The sequence below is a fragment of the Rattus norvegicus genome, chromosome 1 (genome assembly GCF_021556685.1).
Source record: "Rattus norvegicus strain SHRSP/BbbUtx chromosome 1, alternate assembly SHRSP_T2T, whole genome shotgun sequence".
Taxonomy (NCBI): domain Eukaryota; kingdom Metazoa; phylum Chordata; class Mammalia; order Rodentia; family Muridae; genus Rattus; species Rattus norvegicus.
The window spans coordinates 75,965,496-75,984,946 of record NC_141534.1 but is presented as its reverse complement, the minus strand read 5'-3'; the positions used below and the strand labels follow the sequence as shown (position 1 = coordinate 75,984,946).

The 19,451-nt window shown below is 38.4% G+C and overlaps 1 protein-coding gene and 1 pseudogene across 1 annotated transcript; one reads left to right on the top strand and one right to left on the bottom strand.

Annotated features, from left to right (window-relative positions):
• The first annotated feature begins 5,470 nt into the window (after positions 1 to 5,470).
• Bud23-ps2 (BUD23, rRNA methyltransferase and ribosome maturation factor, pseudogene 2) lies at positions 5,471 to 6,420 on the top strand (annotated as a pseudogene).
• An 11,081-nt stretch (positions 6,421 to 17,501) lies between these two features.
• Positions 17,502 to 18,434, bottom strand: Vom1r28 (vomeronasal 1 receptor 28). Its single transcript, XM_087602979.1, has one exon. It carries the CDS (start codon positions 18,432 to 18,434, stop codon positions 17,502 to 17,504), a length of 933 nt encoding a protein of 310 aa, XP_087459105.1.
• Positions 18,435 to 19,451: the final 1,017 nt, after the last annotated feature.

The window sequence follows — 19,451 nt, the reverse complement described above, 5'->3', positions numbered from 1 at the left end:
TTTAAAAAAGATGCTTGGAAAAACCCTGAGGTCTATTCCCCTATAAAAGGTACAAAATCTAGGAAAAATTACATTACATGTCATTATCATTACATCAGAGCAAGAGAAAGAGATCAAAATTAAGAGGAGGAAGGAGGATAGCAGAGTAGGATAACTTAGAAATTAAAAAAAGCAAATTAGACTTTTAGTGAGCATATAGTCTGATAGGTTTTCTCTACCTTTTACTTTCCCCTCAAAATAATAGGTACTTTAGGGCAGGAACAGAAGACTACAGAAATACACAGAAAGCAAATAGAAAGAAAGACAACAAAGGGGAGAGAGAGAGAGAGAGAGAGAGAGAGAGAGAGAGAGAGAGAGAGAGAGAGAGAGAGAGATTAGTCAGGCTTCTTATAGTGGGACACAGAAAGCCGTTTTTTCTTTCTTTTTTCTTTTTTAAACAGCAAGGTAGGTTTAGTCTTACTACAGAAGACAAAGCTTTTTTCTTACAAACTTGGTTTTAATTCATTTGGCAATAAATGGTAGAAACTTTTCCTTTTCTATGAAGTAAAGATGGAGTTCATTTTTTATCCAGAAGGAGCAAGTTCTTTTGGCACTGGCACATGAGCTCTTGCTCCATATGAATGTGTAAGTATGGATGTGTGTTTGAAAGTATATAATTATGTGATAACTAGTAGTTGGGCTCTTTTGGAATATGAATATGTACATGTATGAGTGCATGAATTTGTATATGATTGTGAGTTTAAGCATATTTGCTTTTGTAAATGTTTCTTCTTCCTATGAGTTATGTTCACTAGAAGGCAGGGAGTTTAATAAACTCCGAGTCATAGTAGGAAACTTCCAGTGGAGACAAGAACGAAGGCTACTTTGGTTAAAGCCCTACTGTTTTATATGAGGTGCTAAACACTAGAGACTGCAGTTTCTGGTCTCAGAAAATCTCAGTGTGTGAGGTCACCTACAGCAACAGAGTAAATTAAGTTATGATAGCTAAACCTTATTGAAATAAATGTAACCTAATTTTTCAAAATATCAAGTTTTGCCACAGCTAATGCTCTTCCCTCAGCTATCTTCAAGAGAGTGCCAGATCTCTAGAGCTGTCCTGGCAACAGCTCACAATAAGTTAATCAATATAGACGTAGTATAGATAGAATTCAATATAGCCACAGATACTTCAAAATCTTGAATTATTTATTCTAGTTTTATGTACTAGATTCCATTATGTTTCCCTTGTGAAATTCCCATGAGATGCATGATTATGTGATTTGTTTCCTTCATTGAAAATAGACAAATGACAGTGAAGATATTGAGTTTACTTTCAAGTTGAAGGAATGGCAACTTGTGTTTGCAAATGAAACTCATGGAATCACAATTTGATACTAATATCCAAAGAAATATCATCCTGTATCATCAGCAATAATATTCTCTGAGGTGTGAGTACATTGAAATGTTTGTAAGAAGAGTATCACATATGTCTTTTTAATTTGTGATTTTGCTGCTTTGTCTGAGCATCATATGTGCAGGGACTATGACATCCTCTAGGATACACATTGTTCCAAAAGGAAACAAGAAAAAACCCAACATCATTGGAAGATTTTTAAATTCTATTTACCTGAAGTTATTGCCTTGCTGAGAGGGCATGAAAATTTCTTGCAAAATGCCAGTGGTGCTACCCTGACAAACCTGTGAGAAAGAAAAAAAATTAAAATATTGACAGAATGCTTTTTCTAAGCTGTTTTGACTTTTAAGACTCCCTGTATGAAAATAACTGTTCCACATTCTTGAGGAACAAGTATTTGGATATCTTCCTGAATTCAGTTTAGTGAAGACACAATATTAAAGAGCACTGATCAGTGCACATCATAGTGTGAGAACACTCCTGTGCTCAGACCTGTGAGGTCAGTTTACCTAATCTGAATGTTTGTCTTCACAGTCATAGGATTCTACACACAAAGGTACGATGCAATCACATGGGTTACTTCCACTGAAAGGCAATACTCTCACTGAAAAATACTCACCTTTAAAACTTCATAAGCATTTAAGTGTAAAATGGAAAATATAATTGCTTTGAGTTAAGAGTTAATATGGCAAACAGTAAAAATTGATAACCCACTGCTGTCTCCTCAGAATGACATTTTCTTTGATTTATATAACTGTAGGGTATGGACAGTAACCTTAATTCTTCAGGTAAAACATGATCTTAGAAAAACAAGGGGTGAGTGTCACTTTAAATACAACAATAGAGACAGAGTGGATATTTGAAGGACTTGGACATGCTAGCACGGCACAAAGAAAGTGCACTCAGTCTATGCTCACAATGTCATGAAACATATTTGCACGCGGATTCCTCTCTTCTACTCAGTCTGTGTTCTTCACCTGACGTTGTGTTCACTTTATTTTCTTGCTTACTTTTTGTGGCAAAAACAGTTTAATTGTGGGGAACTTGAGAGATGGTTCAATGGTCAGAAGCACTTGCTTCTGTTTCAGAGGAGCTGGGTTTGGTTCTCATAATCCTCATGGTGCTCCAAAACTGTTTGTAACTATAAATCCATGGGTTCTGTCACAGTCTAGTGTTTTTTGCCAACTATAGATTGTCATAGTGCACATATACACAAGCAGGGAAAACATGCACAAACACAAATATAGAAATATAAAATATTCAAAAATAAAATTTCACTCTAACATGAAGTGTTATTTCATAATCTAATGCAAAATGCTAATACTTTTAAGGTTTTAATAAAATGCAATATTTTTAGTGTGGTCTGACAGGACAAAAAGCTGTGTCATGACCCAGCTTGATATTAAAAGCACAAGATGAACTTGACAATTAGTATGCTACTAGATATATGATGTATTATCTGAATTATCTGTATTACTGAATAGGTAATGGCTATGGAAGGAAGTATAGATGAATTGCTAATATGATTACTCTGTACAAAATCCAAGATGAAATATGAATATGTTTAAGAAACAATAGCATGAGATAAAAATTAAGTCACAAAAGCATTTCCTTTAAAACTCAGCATGTATTTGCTATTTTAAATATATTTTTCTCATAATACAGTCTTAGTATGTAACTCTAGGTGTTTCAGGAAGCACTATGAAGACCTTGATGGCCTCAAAATCAAAGAGATCTGCCTACCCCTGCCTCAAAAATGCTGGCATTAATGTTCTTCACCACACAGTGGCTTACTTGATAATTCCTATATTGATGACTTTAGTATATTGAATTTAGTATGAATTTAGAACTTACTAGAGGAGATGCATGAAACATAATAAAGTTCTTAATAAACAATCAGAAGAATATGAAATGTTCAATATTGTTCAATGGCACATATCACTAAGTGTGAGTGTACATTTATCTGAATGATAGAACCCTGGTACATCACAAACATCAGCTTGTGTTCCATGAACAAAGCAATAAGTGGAGAGTAAGGCACACCATCAGGTCATGCGTAGAGTATGACTGAATCTGGGTAAATATTACAAGACACATTTGGTCCTTGTAATGGTGTCTTCCATGTTGTCTTCCTACACTTATGACAGATCCTCAAACAAGACATTAAATATATACTCAGTGCTTTTGTAACAAGATCATAAATCTACTGTCATATATGAATACTTCTCATTACAGAAGCATATTCCTATCCTGCATATACCAGGATTGTGTGCTTCTTATACTTACATTCTAAAGTTGCCTATAGTATGAATTATGATAAGTGAAATGATTAATAATAATTCAAAGGTAGTCTCCAATCATGTAAGGTAAGGTGGATATCCCATTGACTTATTACCACAACCATTCAGCATCCACACACATGGGTTGCATTATCCTGACATTACCTACAGGCAACCGTAATTTGGGATGTATAATATAGTAAGAAACAACAAGGATTGAACTACAGTGAAGAAAACTTTTAAAAGTTTCAATCATTTCTTAAATATGGAGTTATTCTTGAGATTTCTATGTCTGTTCCATGGATCTGTTTTGACAATATTTTCTGATTAGCAGACTGAGCATTTATTCAGGTCTCTCTTCTTTGGTGACTGACTGAGTAGTCTGAAATATATAGTCATCACCAGTCTTCATTTGTCTGCAGGACAATGAGTATATTGGGTAGATCAAAACTCATTAATAAGCAGTGGTGTAAGAGAGACAAGCCTAGAGGGGAGCCTGAAATAGCTGTCTCCAGTAATGCTCAGTCAGAGCATGGCAAATACAGAGGCAAATGCTAGCAGCAAACCATTGAACTGAAAATGGGGTCCTCAATAACATAGATTAATTAACTGCACAGTCCTTAATTATTCTCAAAATATAATTGTTTTATTCCAATTTAGAAGCATAGAAAGTTAAATATGCAATATAAAAGTAAAACTTCCACATTAGCTGACTTGTGTTATTCTACATACCCCTAATTAAATTGATAACTTTAATTTCACACACCATATCTGCACCTTAATGTCATCCATTCATAGTTTCCATTTTGGTATACGTGCTTAAAAACAGGTTTCCTGATTTCCTTAATCTATCCCTTTGAATATAAAATGGGTATTAGAATATATTCAAACTTTCCAATGGATATTTTCACATATGCAAATAGTAAAGATTATGTGAGGAGGCTCTATGAATCCTTACAAATTTTGTCATTAACTATATATTAATATGCATATTATCAAGTAGTTATTGTTTGTGTTGTGTCATGTAGTCTATGTTGGCCTTGAGCTCAATAGCTGAGAATGATTTTAGACTTTAATTATTCTACCTCTACTTTTCCAGTGCTGTGGTTACATGTAGGCTAGGTAAATATCCAATCAACTAAGCTACATCCTAGTCCTGCATTTTGATATACCCCTAAATTCTGGTTTTTGTTGTTTTTGTTACTTATTTATTTTTTATTTTTCATTGTGCTGATGTCATTTAACTTACTGTATACCTTGCGAATAGAATACTGTATTACTGTTATCAAAAGAAATAGAACTAATTGGAACTAATTGGAAATTAAATGTAATTATAAGGAGAGTCATGGTAAAATAGATTATACTAAGACTGAATACTCCCACAATGACTAGGAAGTCCAGAAAACCAGTGTTACTCAGTCTAAGAAGCTGGAAGATTCAGAAAAATAGGACAAGTGACTCACCCACAGTTTAGGTCTGAAGGTCTAGTGGCCCCTAGAGAATCACTATAGTCTGAGTCTACCGTCTAAAAGTTAAAGCCAGGTGGAAGTGGGTCTACAATTTCAGGACAGTCAGAAGAACTATATAGTGAAATCTTATCTCAATAAATAAACGAATGAATGAATGTTGAATGATCTGCAGTCTGGTGTCCTTAAGTCATTGCAGATTCAAAGAAAGGGAGGGAGGGAGGGAGGAGGGGGAGAGAGACAGAGAGACATAGAGAGACAGAGACAGAGAGAGAACAAACTTACCTAGTTAAGAGGAATCAAGAGCCCCAGCGTATTGCCATCCTTTAGAGATGTCATCTCATAGCCGGAGACCCGAACACAGTGGACCTCCAGAGCTGTTTAATGACCCGAATAAAGCCTGGAAATACGTTCGCAACTCACGGATGATTGACATCCAGACCAAGATGACTGAGCAAGCGCTGGAGCTTTTCTGTTTGCCAGAAGGTCAGCCCTCTTAACTGTTAGACATCAACTGCGGGTTTGTGGACTGAATGGAGATTATGTCTCAGAAGAGGGAGACTATTGGGTGGGCATTGACATCAGCCCTGCCATATTGGATGCCACCTTGAACCGAGACACAGGGAGACTTACTGCTAGGGAACATGGGCCAGGGAGTACCTTTCAGACCGGGTTCTTCTGATGGCTGCATCGGCATCTCTGCTGTGCAGTGGCTCTGCAACGCAAACAAGAAGTCGGATATCCCTGCCAGGTGCCACTACCACTTGTTTTCTTCTCTGTACCCTTGTCAGTGGGTCCTACAGCTGTACCCAGAGAACTAGGAGCAGCTGGATCTGATCACAAGCCAGGCCACGAGGGCAGGCTTCACTGTCAGTGTGGTGGTAAATTTCCCCAACAGAGCCAAAGCAAAGAAATTCTACCTCTGTTTTCTGGGCCTTTCATCTCCCTGCCAAAGGGGCTGACTGAGAATTAGGATGCAGACCAGGCCCACGAGTCTACTTTCATCAGTGAGCAGACTCCACAAAAGAAGGCAGAGAGGGACCTGGTGAAGATGAGCCAGGAGTGGGTCTTAGAGAAGAAGGAGAGATGCAGGCACCAGGGTAAGGAGGTCAGACCTGACAGCCAGTATCCTGGCTGCATGCACAAGCCACGCTCTGAGAGCCTGGGCACCCAGACCTGCGTCCAGTCCTGCAGAGGTCCCTGGCCACCCACTCTGTTCAGAGAGTGGAAGCTGTCTAAACCAGGACCTGCCTCTGAGGAATTTTCTGGATTGAACGTTTAAGGTCAGGAGCTAGCAATATAGTACTTTAGAAAATTTGGGAAGCTCTCAAAATATTTTTTTCTAATTGTTGAAGGGATCTGGGATTGGCAATCCCAACACCTGTAATCCCAACACCCTCCTGGGAATCTGAGACAAGAAGATGGAAAGTTCCAGGCCAGCCGGGGCTACACAGCAACAACCTGTCTTAAAAAACCCCAAAATAAAAAATTTCTAAGGATGTTCTATTTTGTCCTTAATGCATTAAATTACTTTCTAAAAACTGGAGGAATCATCTTGGTGGTTGTTTGTATTGTTTGTATGGCAGCCTCACTTCTGGGTTTTGCTCATCAAATCCCCAAATGAGCAGTGCCATCAGTGTTCAGGGGCAGTCTTCCTCCTTTATTTTTTTCATCTGATGCCAATGACCTTTAGAAATACTGTCATGAATATGCCTACAAAGAGCAGTGAGCTACATCAGTGGTTAAAGCTGCTTGCCACCTAAGTTCACTTCTTCATATCTACAATGGTGGAAGAAAAAAATGACTTCTTCAATACACACACACACACACACACACACACACACACATCCCTAAATAAATTTTTAAGACCTCTTTCAGAAGTGTGCTATACCAATTTTCTAGGAATTTTTCAACCCATTTAACATAACTAAGATTCATAATGCCTAAGAAAAAGATCGATGGCATCTAAACAGAAGCTTAGTACAGTAGTACAATGTACTACAGTGAGTCTGGGTTTTCTCTAGTCACAGTATATATTTAAACATCATTTCTATACTGCAATTTACAACCATACCACTGTTTAGAAACAAAAGAGTAAGTGGTGTATTTTAAAGTCATAAATGGAGTAGGAGGGTGTGTTCTGTAATAGTTTTAGAGCAGTCCAATCTAGAGACAGTTACATAGCATTCCAATCTAGAGACAGTTACATTGCAGTCCAATCTAGAGGCAGTTACATGGTTGGCACTAGTTGAAACAACTTGAATAAATATGAATTACACAGCCAAATTAAATACGATGTGATAAACATATATGACAGTTATATGGTATCAAATATGATGCAAACAAATATGTAAACATGCATATGTAAAATAACATGTAAAGTTCATGAGAGATCTTTAAGACACAATGGTCAGACATTGATAACTACCAGCTTTCCAAGATTTTACCTGTATGTGAACTGAAGAAAGCCATGTGTGCTTCTTTGATCACACTGGATACCAGACCACGTGTCTTAGAAAGCCACCAAGAGTTTACTTGTGCCAAGAGCTGCCAATCATGTCACTTCCCCCCAACCCTCGCCAACATATTGCTTTTGTTTCTCTGTCATAGCAATCACCATGCTTGATTTTTTTTTGTTATTAAGCCAAACCTATTATCATTTTTGGTCAGATTTTAAAAAGATTTTTATTATTTTGGAATAATAAAGTGGAATGTGAATGGAAATGTGCACAGCAGTGAGGGTGCCCATGAAGGTCAGAGGCATTGGATCCCCTGCAAGCTGGAGTTAGAGAGTTATGACTGACTGAGTCCTGAGGACAGGACCCAGATCCTCACTCAGTGACGAATGTGTCCTTAACTTCTGAACCACTCAGCCCACAGTCTGTGTTACACGCTTGTAGTGAGAATTTTGGATCTTTTTAAAACTCGGGTGAATATGTTTTTGTTTTAATCCAAGATGTGGGATATGGGGCTGCTTCAGTTTGTCCTCAGTCATTGGTTATGACTGTCTCTTGATCTATGATGGCCATGATATTTTGCCAGCCGCAGATAATGTAATTATTGGGACTCCGGAGAGTGAATGAATGCAGAGCTTTGCAAGCAGCCAGACTTGCTTGAAAAATGGAAGAGGCTGCTGCCCCTCCCTGCTGGTCCTGGTTGTTGCTGTTGCTGTTTGACCAAAGAAGTTGGAGATATCTTGAAGTGGAAGATTGGACTTTCCCGAAGGAACCTAAGCACCCTAATTAACAGGAAGTATTTTATTTGTTGGCTGAAAGAGGTCTCCAACCCATTCTGCTCTAAGGTTCTGCTCCTACCTAGTGTTGTGGGGTTAGAACGGATTAAGGTGGAGTAGGGTTGGGAGGATTGTGGAGCTGTAGAGATGGCGCAGTGGTTAAGAGCACTGACTGCTCTTCCAGAGTCCAGAGTTCAAATCCCAGCAACCATAAGGTCGCTCACAACCATCTGTAATAGGCATGTGATGCCCTCTTCTGGTGTGTCTGAAGACAGTGACAGTGTATCCACATACATGAAATAAAGCTTAAAAAAAAAGAACCCAGCAAAAACAGCCTGGAACATGCCAACAAACACCCCATACCTCTGTAAACTGTGATTGGCCCTCCCCTTTTAAGCCTTACATCAGGTGTAATTTCTTTGGAAGAACTATGACAATATATAATAACAAAGAGTTTGTGCTTGTGAAAGCCTTTGTGAATGCAGTAAATGCACAAGACCCTTTGGATAAAAGTCCTACCTCAGTAGACTCTGAAGTGATCACATAGATATAAAATTATATAAGTGAGTGCACACAGTCTCCATGAGAAACAATTTTCCTCATTTAATACGAAAGTATACACTGGAGAAAGGACTTATTAGTTTTTAAAATCTTACTATATTTTATTTCATTATTATTCAAATAAACAAATGAAACAATGAAAAATGAATTAATAAAAACCTAGTCACTAGGATATATATTAACTACTGAACTGTCACTTAAACCTGCTAGAAGAGGAAAACTCAATTTTTCCAATATAGTGACACTGGTTATATCAGCCACTCCACGACAGGTCTCATGTTCAATAGTAGTATCCAACATACAATGGGTTCCACAGAGGTGTTCGTGTGTGTTTATTTGGTTACAGTATTCTGTGTTTTGTTTGTTTTTTGGGGAGTGTTATTTTGTTTGCTTGGTATGGGGAGCGCTGGTGGTTGTGTTCAGTTTTTGTCTCTTGAGAAAAAATATATCTCTATCTATCTATCTATCTATCTATCTATCTATCTATCTATCTATCTACCTATCTACCTATCTATCTATCTATGTATCTATCTATCTATGTATCAGCCACATGATCCAGCCCTTGGCACTCTGGAATCTAAGGAGACCACTGAGATAGCTATACATACACACACATGTATGCAATGCTGATGTTTCTCATCTGATGAACTGATTATATACAAACATATTCAACACAGACTATTCATAATGACGAATGGTATCGTGAAATGTGCAGCAACGTAGTAGAAGTAAAGGTGATTAACTGAAATGAGCTCATCTGAAAAGACAATTTCTATCTCCTGTGAAAGTTTAAAAATGTGTTTGAAGTAGAATAGAGACTAACACATGTTTTGGGGAAGGAACAGCATGTTAGAGGTAGAATGGAAAATACTCAGAAGTATAGCTTGTGAACCAGTGAGTTTCCTGAAATTATTGTAGGAACTAGGTGATAGGTTAGAGGAGCACAGTTGACTGAAATGCAGCTGCATGGCCAAGATCCATCCCATCATGGGTGATGCCTGACAAAAGCTTCAGTTTCATCATTGTAGGTCCTGGCACAGCTTGCAGGCAGCTCACATAGAGAGTCTCCTCTAACTAGCAATTGTTTACTGTTTATAAAAGCTTTCACAGGGAATTTATGAATTTTGTAATTTTCTGAGCTTTGGAAATTTGTTTTTATTCAGAGCCAATCTTTCTGTTTTAATAGAGTGATTTTGCTTTCAGATATTCTCATTTACATACATAGTAGTTTACACACATATCAATCTACAAAAATTACATACATATCAATTTGAAAATTTTGATACTAAGATTTTACTAAGAACTCAAGAATGCAGAAGGATGAGCTGGAGGGATATCTCAGTCAGTCATTAAAGTTACTTGTTCTTTTTTTTTTTGGTTCTTTTTTCAGAGCTGGGGATCGAACCCAGGGCCTTGCGCTTCCTAGGCAAGCGCTCTACCACTGAGCTAAATCCCCAACCCCAAGTTACTTGTTCTTGTAGGGGACATTTAGGCACAAGAACCTACAAAGAAGCTCATAACTATCTGAAACAATGGCTATAGAAATTGGGTATACTTTTTTGACTTTTGTGGGTACCAGATATACATACAGGCAGACAAAAAACTCATATAAATAATATAAGGAAATTAGTTTTAAAAATAATATAACTATATCTAAGAATCATTTCTATAGTACTATTTTATTTACTTTAACAGAGACCTGTGTCCCAGGAAATATCAGTTAATAATCAATTGAAACCAAGGTTAATTTTTAAAAAATGATTAAAACAGGTCTTACTTTTGATATCTTTGTAGTCTTCTAACACTATGCTAATCAAAAATAGAAAAATATTTTCTTGTGAAGCACTCTATTGAATGGTAGTTTTTCAAATCATAGTAATGACTTTTTTAACATTCATTTTTTTTTTGCTTTTTTTTTCTATTAACTTGAGTATTTCTTATATACATTTCAAGTGTTATTCCCTTTCCCGGTTTCCGGGCAAACATCCTCCTCCTCCCTCCCCTTCCTTATGGGTGTTCCCCTCCCAACCCTCCCCCCATTGCCGCCCTCCCCCCATAGTCTAGTTCACTGGGGGTTCAGTCTTAGCAGGACCCAGGGCTTCCCCTTCCACTGGTGCTCTTACTAGGATATTCATTGCTACCTATGGGGTCAGAGTCCAGGGTCAGTCCATGTATAGCCTTTAGGTAGTGGCTTAGTCCCTGGAAGCTCTAGTTGCTTGACATTGTTGTACTTTTGGGGTCTCGAGCCCCTTCAAGCTCTTCCAGTTCTTTCTCTGATTCCTTCAACGGGGGACCTATTCTCAGTTCAGTGGTTTGCTGCTGGCATTCGCCTCTGTATTTGCTGTATTCTGGCTGTGTCTTTCAGGAGCGATCTACATCCGGCTCCTGTCGGTCTGCACTTCTTTGCTTCATCCATCTTGTCTAATTGGGTGGCAGTTTATGTATGGGCCACATGTGGGGCAGGGTCTGAATGGGTGTTCCTTCAGTCTCTGTTTTAATCTTTGCCTCTCCCTTCCCTGCCAAGGGTATTCTTTTTCCTCATTTAAAGAAGGAGTGAAGCATTCACATTTTGATCATCCATCTTGAGTTTCGTTTGTTCTAGGGATCTAGGGTAATTCAAGCATTTGGGCTAATAGCCACTTATCAATGAGTGCATACCATGTATGTCTTTCTGTGATTGGGTTAGCTCACTCAGGATGATATTTTCCAGTTCCAACCATTTGCCTACGAATTTCATAAACTCGTTGTTTTTGATAGCTGAGTAATATTCCATTGTGTAGATGTACCACATTTTCTGTATCCATTCCTCTGTTGAAGGGCATCTGGGTTCTTTCCACTTTCTGGCTATTATAAATAAGGCTGCGATGAACATAGTGGAGCATGTGTCTTTTTTATATGTTGGGGCATCTTTTGGGTATATACCTAAGAGAGGTATAGCTGGATCCTCAGGCAGTTCAATGTCCAATTTTCTGAGGAACCTCCAGACTGATTTCCAGAATGGTTGTACCAGTCTGCAATCCCACCAACAATGGAGGAGTGTTCCTCTTTCTCCACATCCTCGCCAGCATCTGCTGTCACCTGAGTTTTTGATCTTAGCCATTCTGACTGGTGTGAGGTGAAATCTCAGGGTTGTTTTGATTTGCATTTCCCTTATGACTAAAGATGTTGAACATTTCTTTAGGTGTTTCTCAGCCATTCGGCATTCCTCAGCTGTGAATTCTTTGTTTAGCTCTGAACCCCATTTTTTAATAGGGTTATTTGTTTCCCTGCAGTCTAACTTCTTGAGTTCTTTGTATATTTTGGATATAAGGCCTCTATCTGTTGTAGGATTGGTAAAGATCTTTTCCCAATCTGTTGGTTGCCGTTTTGTCCTAACCACAGTGACTTTGCCTTACAGAAGCTTTGCAGTTTTATGAGATCCCATTTGTCGGTTCTTGATCTTAGAGCGTAAGCCATTGGTGTTTTGTTTAGGAAATTTTTTCCAGTGCCCATGTGTTCCAGATGCTTCCCTAATTTTTCTTCTATTAGTTTGAGTGTGTCTGGTTTGATGTGGAGGTCCTTGATCCACTTGGACATAAGCTTTGTACAGGGTGATAAGCATGGTGATAATAAGGCGCTTGTTGTCAGAAAGTAGGTTCTGAAGTAGTAGCTTACAGTATGATGAAACAGCGTGTGCTAATATCAAGATTACAAAGTCAGAGCAGTCTATCACACAAAGTCTTTAAAGAGATTGTGATACAGGCTTCCCTTAATATAACCAGACAGCATTTAGGAAGTTGAGAGGAACTCCTCAGACATATCTGGAAAAAGGTGTGAATCCATTAAGGACTTAAATCCTGGGTAAACATTGTAAAGGCACCATCAGCTTGTATCGAAAAGAACAATGCATATAAATTTGAAGGGAGTCCTAATTTGCTTTCCATTGCTGTAATAAGTGCCATAACCAAAAGTACCTTGAGGAAGGAAAAGGTTTATATGGCACCCAGGTTAGAGATCATCATCATGAGAATCCAAAGGTGAAACTCAAGCAAGATTCTGGAGGCAGGAACTGAATTAGAAGCCAAAGGGGGAAATCTGCTTGCAAATCTGTTTCCTGTTGCTTGCTCAGCCTGCTTTCTTATACAACCCAGATCCACTTACCCATGGGTGGCACTGGCCATGGTGGACCATACCCTCCCACATCAAACATCAGTTAAAAGAAATGCTTTGTAAACAGGCCCACAGGCTAATCTGAAGGAGGAAATTCCAGGATTTAGGTCCCCTAGTCCTAGGTGACTCTAGTTTGTGTCAAGGTGACAAAAATTGACCAGAACAAAGACTTTACAAGCTCTTAACATTTTACCCTTAACATACAGGCTAACAGGCCTAAGCTGCAAACTTTTGATAATTTTGACAATTGAAGTTTTGCTGAGTAAATGGTAGCCCAGTTCTCAGACGCCTAGCCACAGATAATGCCAGACTCTGATATCTTGTTGAGTTTGCCCAACTTGTTGAAATTTCAGATTTTCTTGGGATTGGACACTTTTTATTTGTTTCTTTATTATTTATTTAGTTAATCATTCCATTCATTTACATCTCAAATGATATTGTCCTTCTTGGTTACCCCTCCAGAACCCTCTCATCCCACATCTGCCCTCTTCCCCTTTCCGTTTGCCTCTATGAGGGTGCTCCCCAACCCACCCCGCTCCAGCATTCAACATACTGGTGCATCAGACCTCCACAGGACCAACAGCCTCCCCTCCCACTGATGTCAGTTAAGACCATTCTCTGCTACAAATATATCTGGAGCCCTGAAACCATGCCTGTACACTCCTTGGTTGGTGGTCTAGTCCCTGGGAGCACTGTGTGGTCAATCCAACCGACATTGTTCTTTCTATGGGGTTGCAATCCCTCTACATTCCCCTACTTCTGCCAGCTTCCCCACCAGGGTCATTGAGCACAGTCTGATGGTGGAACCAAGCATCTGCATCTGCACTGGTCAGGTGCTGGCAGAACCTCCCAGGGACAGTCACACCAGGATCCCGTTAGCAAGTATATCTTGGCTAGTGTGTGGGTTTGGTGTCTGCAGATAGGATAGATCCCTGGGTGGGGCAATCCCCTGATGGCCCTTCCTTAAGTGTCTGCTTTTTTTTGTCCCTGTCTTTTTTTTGGATAGGAATATTTCTTGGTTAAAACTTTGAAATGGGGGGTAGACCAACCCTTCGACTAGGAGCAGTGTGTATCTGCTGGTAGTAGTCTTTTGAGCTTCTATGTCCCCATCGCTGTGCATTTTGGCTAAAGTCATTCCTGTTGGATCCTATGTGCCTCTTGCTTCCCTGGCATTAGGGACCCTCCAGTGGCTACCTACAGTTCCCCATCACTACTGTTAGATATAGCTATTTTATTTCCTGACCCTCTTGTACTTCTCTCCTGTGCCTTTCAGTACCTGACCTATCCTCCATTTTTCCTCTTCTTCTCTCTCCCAGTTTCCCCCTCCCTCTACCTCCTTAATCATCTTGCTCCCCACTCTATGCAGGACTGAAGCATCTACACCTTGGTCTTCCTTCTTCCTAAGCTCCATATGGTCTGTGGGTTGTATCATGGGCATTGTGCGTTTTTGTGTCTGGTTTACTTCACTCAAGATGATATTTTCTATTTCCATCCATTTGCCTGTGAATTTCATGAAGTCATCATTTTTAATAACTGAGTAGTACTCCATTGTGTAAATATGCCACATTTTCTGTATCGATTCTTCTATTGAGGGGCATCTGAGTTGTGTCCAGCTTCTGGCTATTATAAATAAGGCTGCTATAAGCATAGTGGAACATATGTTCTTGTTATATGCTGGAGCATCTTTTGGGTATAAGCTCAGTAAGATGCTGCAACATATAACAAGGGATTGGGCATTTCTTTTAGTCCCTTAGATTTTCTCTTCTTTAGAAACAATATGCATATAACTATGGAATGGACCATCTCTTTATTTGAGAATACATGATTGGTTTCCTATTTCTTAAAGTTCGCAGATGAATATGAACTGTGCTCTGGAGTGGTTTATACCAGAGCTTTATCCATAATTTAAATGATGAAGTTGAGGCTGTGTAGTTGGTATTGTGATGAGACTTTAATTATATGTTATAAGGTAATTTATTGAGATATTGGGGACCTTGAAATTGAATCATTTTATTTTAAATGGGTTGATATAGACCTGTGGGAATCTAAAGTCTCAATCTGATAAGGAGCTTCTTTGAAATGTACTAAAATGAATTATCTAAATACAGGGCCTCACTAGAACAGTGTATGTTTGCAGATTGATTAATATTGTAATGGGACATGACAGATGTGTAAACAGATAGTGCAGTATGATGTGGCTGTTTAACACTCCATTGATGGCTCTGATGATCATTCTGAGAAAGTTAATACTGATGCAGATGTCTATTAAAGGGGATAATCATCAATTGCTGGTGTAATTACAAACAGAATCCACTCACGAAGATGGGACTCCATCTACCCCAAGAAGCAGCTTTACCACTTTTGAGTTTTATCCCAATAAATGGCTACTATAGAGATACTTCCTCCACAATGTTCATTGCTGTTTTCTTCATAATAGCAAGCGATTGGAACCAAGTTAGAGGTTCCTCAACAGAAGAATGAATAAAGAAAGTGGTACATTTACACAATGGAGTACAAAATAACAACAACAACAACAACAACAACAACAACAACAACAACAGCAACAACAAACCCATGAAATTTGTAGACAAATGGATAAAAAAAATCATCCTGTGTGAAATAATCCAGATGTTGAAATAGAAATATGGCATGTATTCATTTATATGTGGATATTAACGTTTAAGACAAGGAAAATAATCTACATACAACCCACAGAATTCTAAGTTAATATAAAGTAAGGGATTAGGGCATCCAGATAGACTTATTAGTATAGAGAAATACAATAGATAGTTATGAATGAAGTGGGCGACTGGAACAGAGGAATCAAGAGGAGATGAATGTTGAGGGATGCAATGGAGCAATACAGGGTCAGAGACAGCTGAAATTGAGGACCATTTGAGGGGCAGTATGGAAATCTCCTATAGTAGAAGTGAATTCTAACTGAAATCCCCAAATAATACTAGAGACTGAGTCACAACTGGCCATTTCTTGTCACCAAATGAGCCATGAGCCTTCCCATACTGGGATTGGGTTGTTAGCCAAAGTGGTCTGATTGGAATCCCCAGACAACCTACATAAAAATATACATTCCTCTTTATAAGTTTATGGCAAGGTGGTCATTGCTGAAAAAAAAAGTGCCTCCATATCTCTTAGAGAATTTGAGCTGGTACCTACAGAAAGCTTTCATCCCTATGCTTTAGCATCTTTGGTAAAGGAAGGCTATCAAAAGAGAAAAATGAACAACAGGGTAGCCAGAAATTCTTTGTTCTACAATGCTGTCCTGTCTTCAAAATACACAATGGTAATGATGGCAGAAAGCTTTTGGTTGTAACCATTAGTACCTGATTTGACATAAGGGTCATTCCACAAGATGAAACTCATATCAGACAAGATAGTTCAGAGATCTCAGGTAAACAAAAATGATACTAGTTTGAAAATAAAGTAGCAATACATTGAATTCTAAAGACATTTTGTTATACTCATAGACCAGTGCCTTGATGGGCTATTATCAGAGGCACTTTCTCCATCAACAGATGGAAAAACTACAGAGACACACAGCCAGACATTAGGCAGAGAATGTGAGGCCCTGGAATATTCAGAGCTAAATGGCATGTCTGTTTTAAATGCCTCCTCTCAGGGCCCATGGAACCCTATGGAAGGGAGTGTAAAGAATATGAATCATGGGGTGAAAGAACCCAAATATCGAAGCTCATATGGATTCTCAGAGAGTCACTATGCATAGGGCCTGCAAAAGTCTGCTTCAGGTCCTCAGCATATATATTATACCTTCCAGTCTAGCGTTTCGGGGGGATTTCTGAGTGTCAAAGCTAACAGAGCTCTAATTTTTATGCATTCTTGTGAGCTCATTTACTTCTGTTTGTTCATCTGGTCCAACACCAATGTGTTATCTCTTGCTTTATATTACCTTTTAAAACAATCCTTTAGAAAACTGATTGTTTCCTAATGAGAGACAGAAAGTGAATATATCCAGATGGGAGGCAGGGGATTAGGAGGAACTGAAAGGACTAGAGAGCAGGGAAAACAGAATTAAGATATTTTGTGTGAGGAAAAAATCTATTTTAAATCACAGGAATTTTTCCCAAACATTTAACCTATATTTTTAATGAAATTCCTATCATAATTCTGCTGTCATAACATACATGTTGAAATGAAAACTACAACAATTAATATGTAGCCAAAAAGACCATAAATAAGAGGCAATTTTAAGAAATAAAAACAAAGCTAAAGAACACAAATACATGGCCTCAAATTTTTCCACAGAGCCGTAGTGATAAAGACAACTTGGCACAAGCATAGACACAGTCAAGTAGAAAGAACAGGATAGCAATCATAAGCATCAATTCACATGTTGACCAAAATGAGTAGTAAGAACATACACAGAGAACATATTATTTATATATTTAAAATAATAGTAAGAGGTTTTTATTTAATGTCGAGACCAAACAGAATCTGGACACAATGGAGTAATGACTTATAAAAACAAAGGGTGCAAAAGAGGGAAAAAACAGAGAAGCAATGGGAGTGATGTTCACCAGCCACAAATAGTGATTATGTGAAAAAATAATGCAGCCTCTTAAGATTGAAGAGAGAGTATAAAAAGCCAAAAAGGCAGACACCAGGGCCAGGATATTTTGAGTGGCTCTGAACTCAGGAGAATTTCTGCTGGAACCATGAGACCTGTGAATGTGTTGAACCCTCTGCTTGTGTCGGTACAGAATGACAATCATGGATGTACTGGACCAAGTGATGAGCATAGAAAAGAGGACTTCAGGGCACATCACCAGTGCAGCATAGAGTGATTCAATGATATCATCTTGCCTTACAACGGAGCAGAATGCAAATTCTAGTTCTTTTGTCATATTTTTGCTATTCCTCTTGATAAATGTGTACATAAAGAAAATGGAATGTATCAACATATACAAAACCCAGAGGAGAGAAGTGGAGCAACAAATGTAGTTGGCTGTTCTCATTTTATGATCTGTCAAACACGATTCCCTGGGGCTGATTTTCATGACCCGGAAAACACTCAGAAGGCAGGTGGCACCAATGGACACACTCCTGCCAAATGCTTGAATATACAATAAGAGCTCGCATGCAAAATCATTCAAGAATGGCTTCCGTCTGAAAGCTGACATTGTGCTGGGCACTCCTGAAGAGAGAATGATTACAGCATTGGCTGCCATTATGTGCATAAGAATCAAATCTGTGGGTTTTAATGTGCCTTGTCTGTAGTAAAGGATTAGGTAGTAGAACATAAGAAAGAAGTTTCCTAGAATTCCAATTGTAGTTTGTGACAGGAAAATGATTTTGATTGTCAGATTCCAGAAGCCCATGCTGTGATTTGACACACTTTTTTTTAGAATATTGCCAACGATAATTCTCTGGTCCAATGAATAATGACACGTGTTTGTGGCCTTTGGTGAAGGAGGAAGCCTTTATTCCGTGGAGCTACGGAAAGACTGAAACAAATGATCCCCTAATGTCAGGTGTTCATGGACTGAATACACCATATAAAATTTATCCCAAAAATTTTGACAAGAAGAGTTATTTTCCATATATCTTACACTGAGATTGCTCAGTTCCAGATAATGCAGATATTTATGGAGGGGAAGGTATCTAGTTTCATTCAAAGTACACCATTTCGTGTGATGTGTTGTTGAACTGTGAGAAATAATGAAATGTGACAGCCCTATACAAGCAAATATAATGTAAGATTTCCAGAATATATTTTCTAGTCACAAAGCAAAGCAATAGAAAACATCAATTGTTACTATATACCATGAAATAACAATTTATAATATGCATTTCATCTATAGTTAAAAGATAAGTAATGGGATATTTGTAATACAAATCAAAATATTCCTCTGGTCTAGAGGGTAAAGATTTCTCAATTTTTTCTCACCTGGGGCCATCTTTAATTTAGCCTGAAAATGAGCTACCTCTTTTCTAACCCTTTCATTAGGAGACTTTACAAAACCAAACCAAACCAAACCAAACCAAACCAAACCAAACCAAACCAAACCAAAAGAAAACAAACCAAACCAACAAAATCTGCAACTGATCAAATAGCAGAAAACATGTGATTGTGTTGTGGTAAACTGCAGTTGATCCAATTATGATGCATTTCCTGTACTCAAGGCTCAGGGAACCTTGAGATTGTCAAGGCAGAAAGATTCTAAGAGGCAGAGAAACAGAAATCTGCTGTGAGACGAAATCTTCTAGATATTTCAGAGTATCTACACACAAGAAGACTCAGCATGGATGCCCAAATAAAAGTGAGCAAGGACACCAACAGGCACATTAGCATATTAGATGGTAATGCCACTGGGTTCTAGTAATCTCAATATTAA

Excerpts from the sequence above, each read along its gene's own strand:
- Vom1r28 (XM_087602979.1), bottom strand. The coding sequence starts at position 18,434 with ATGGGCTTCTGGAATCTGACAATCAAAATCATTTTCCTGTCACAAACT.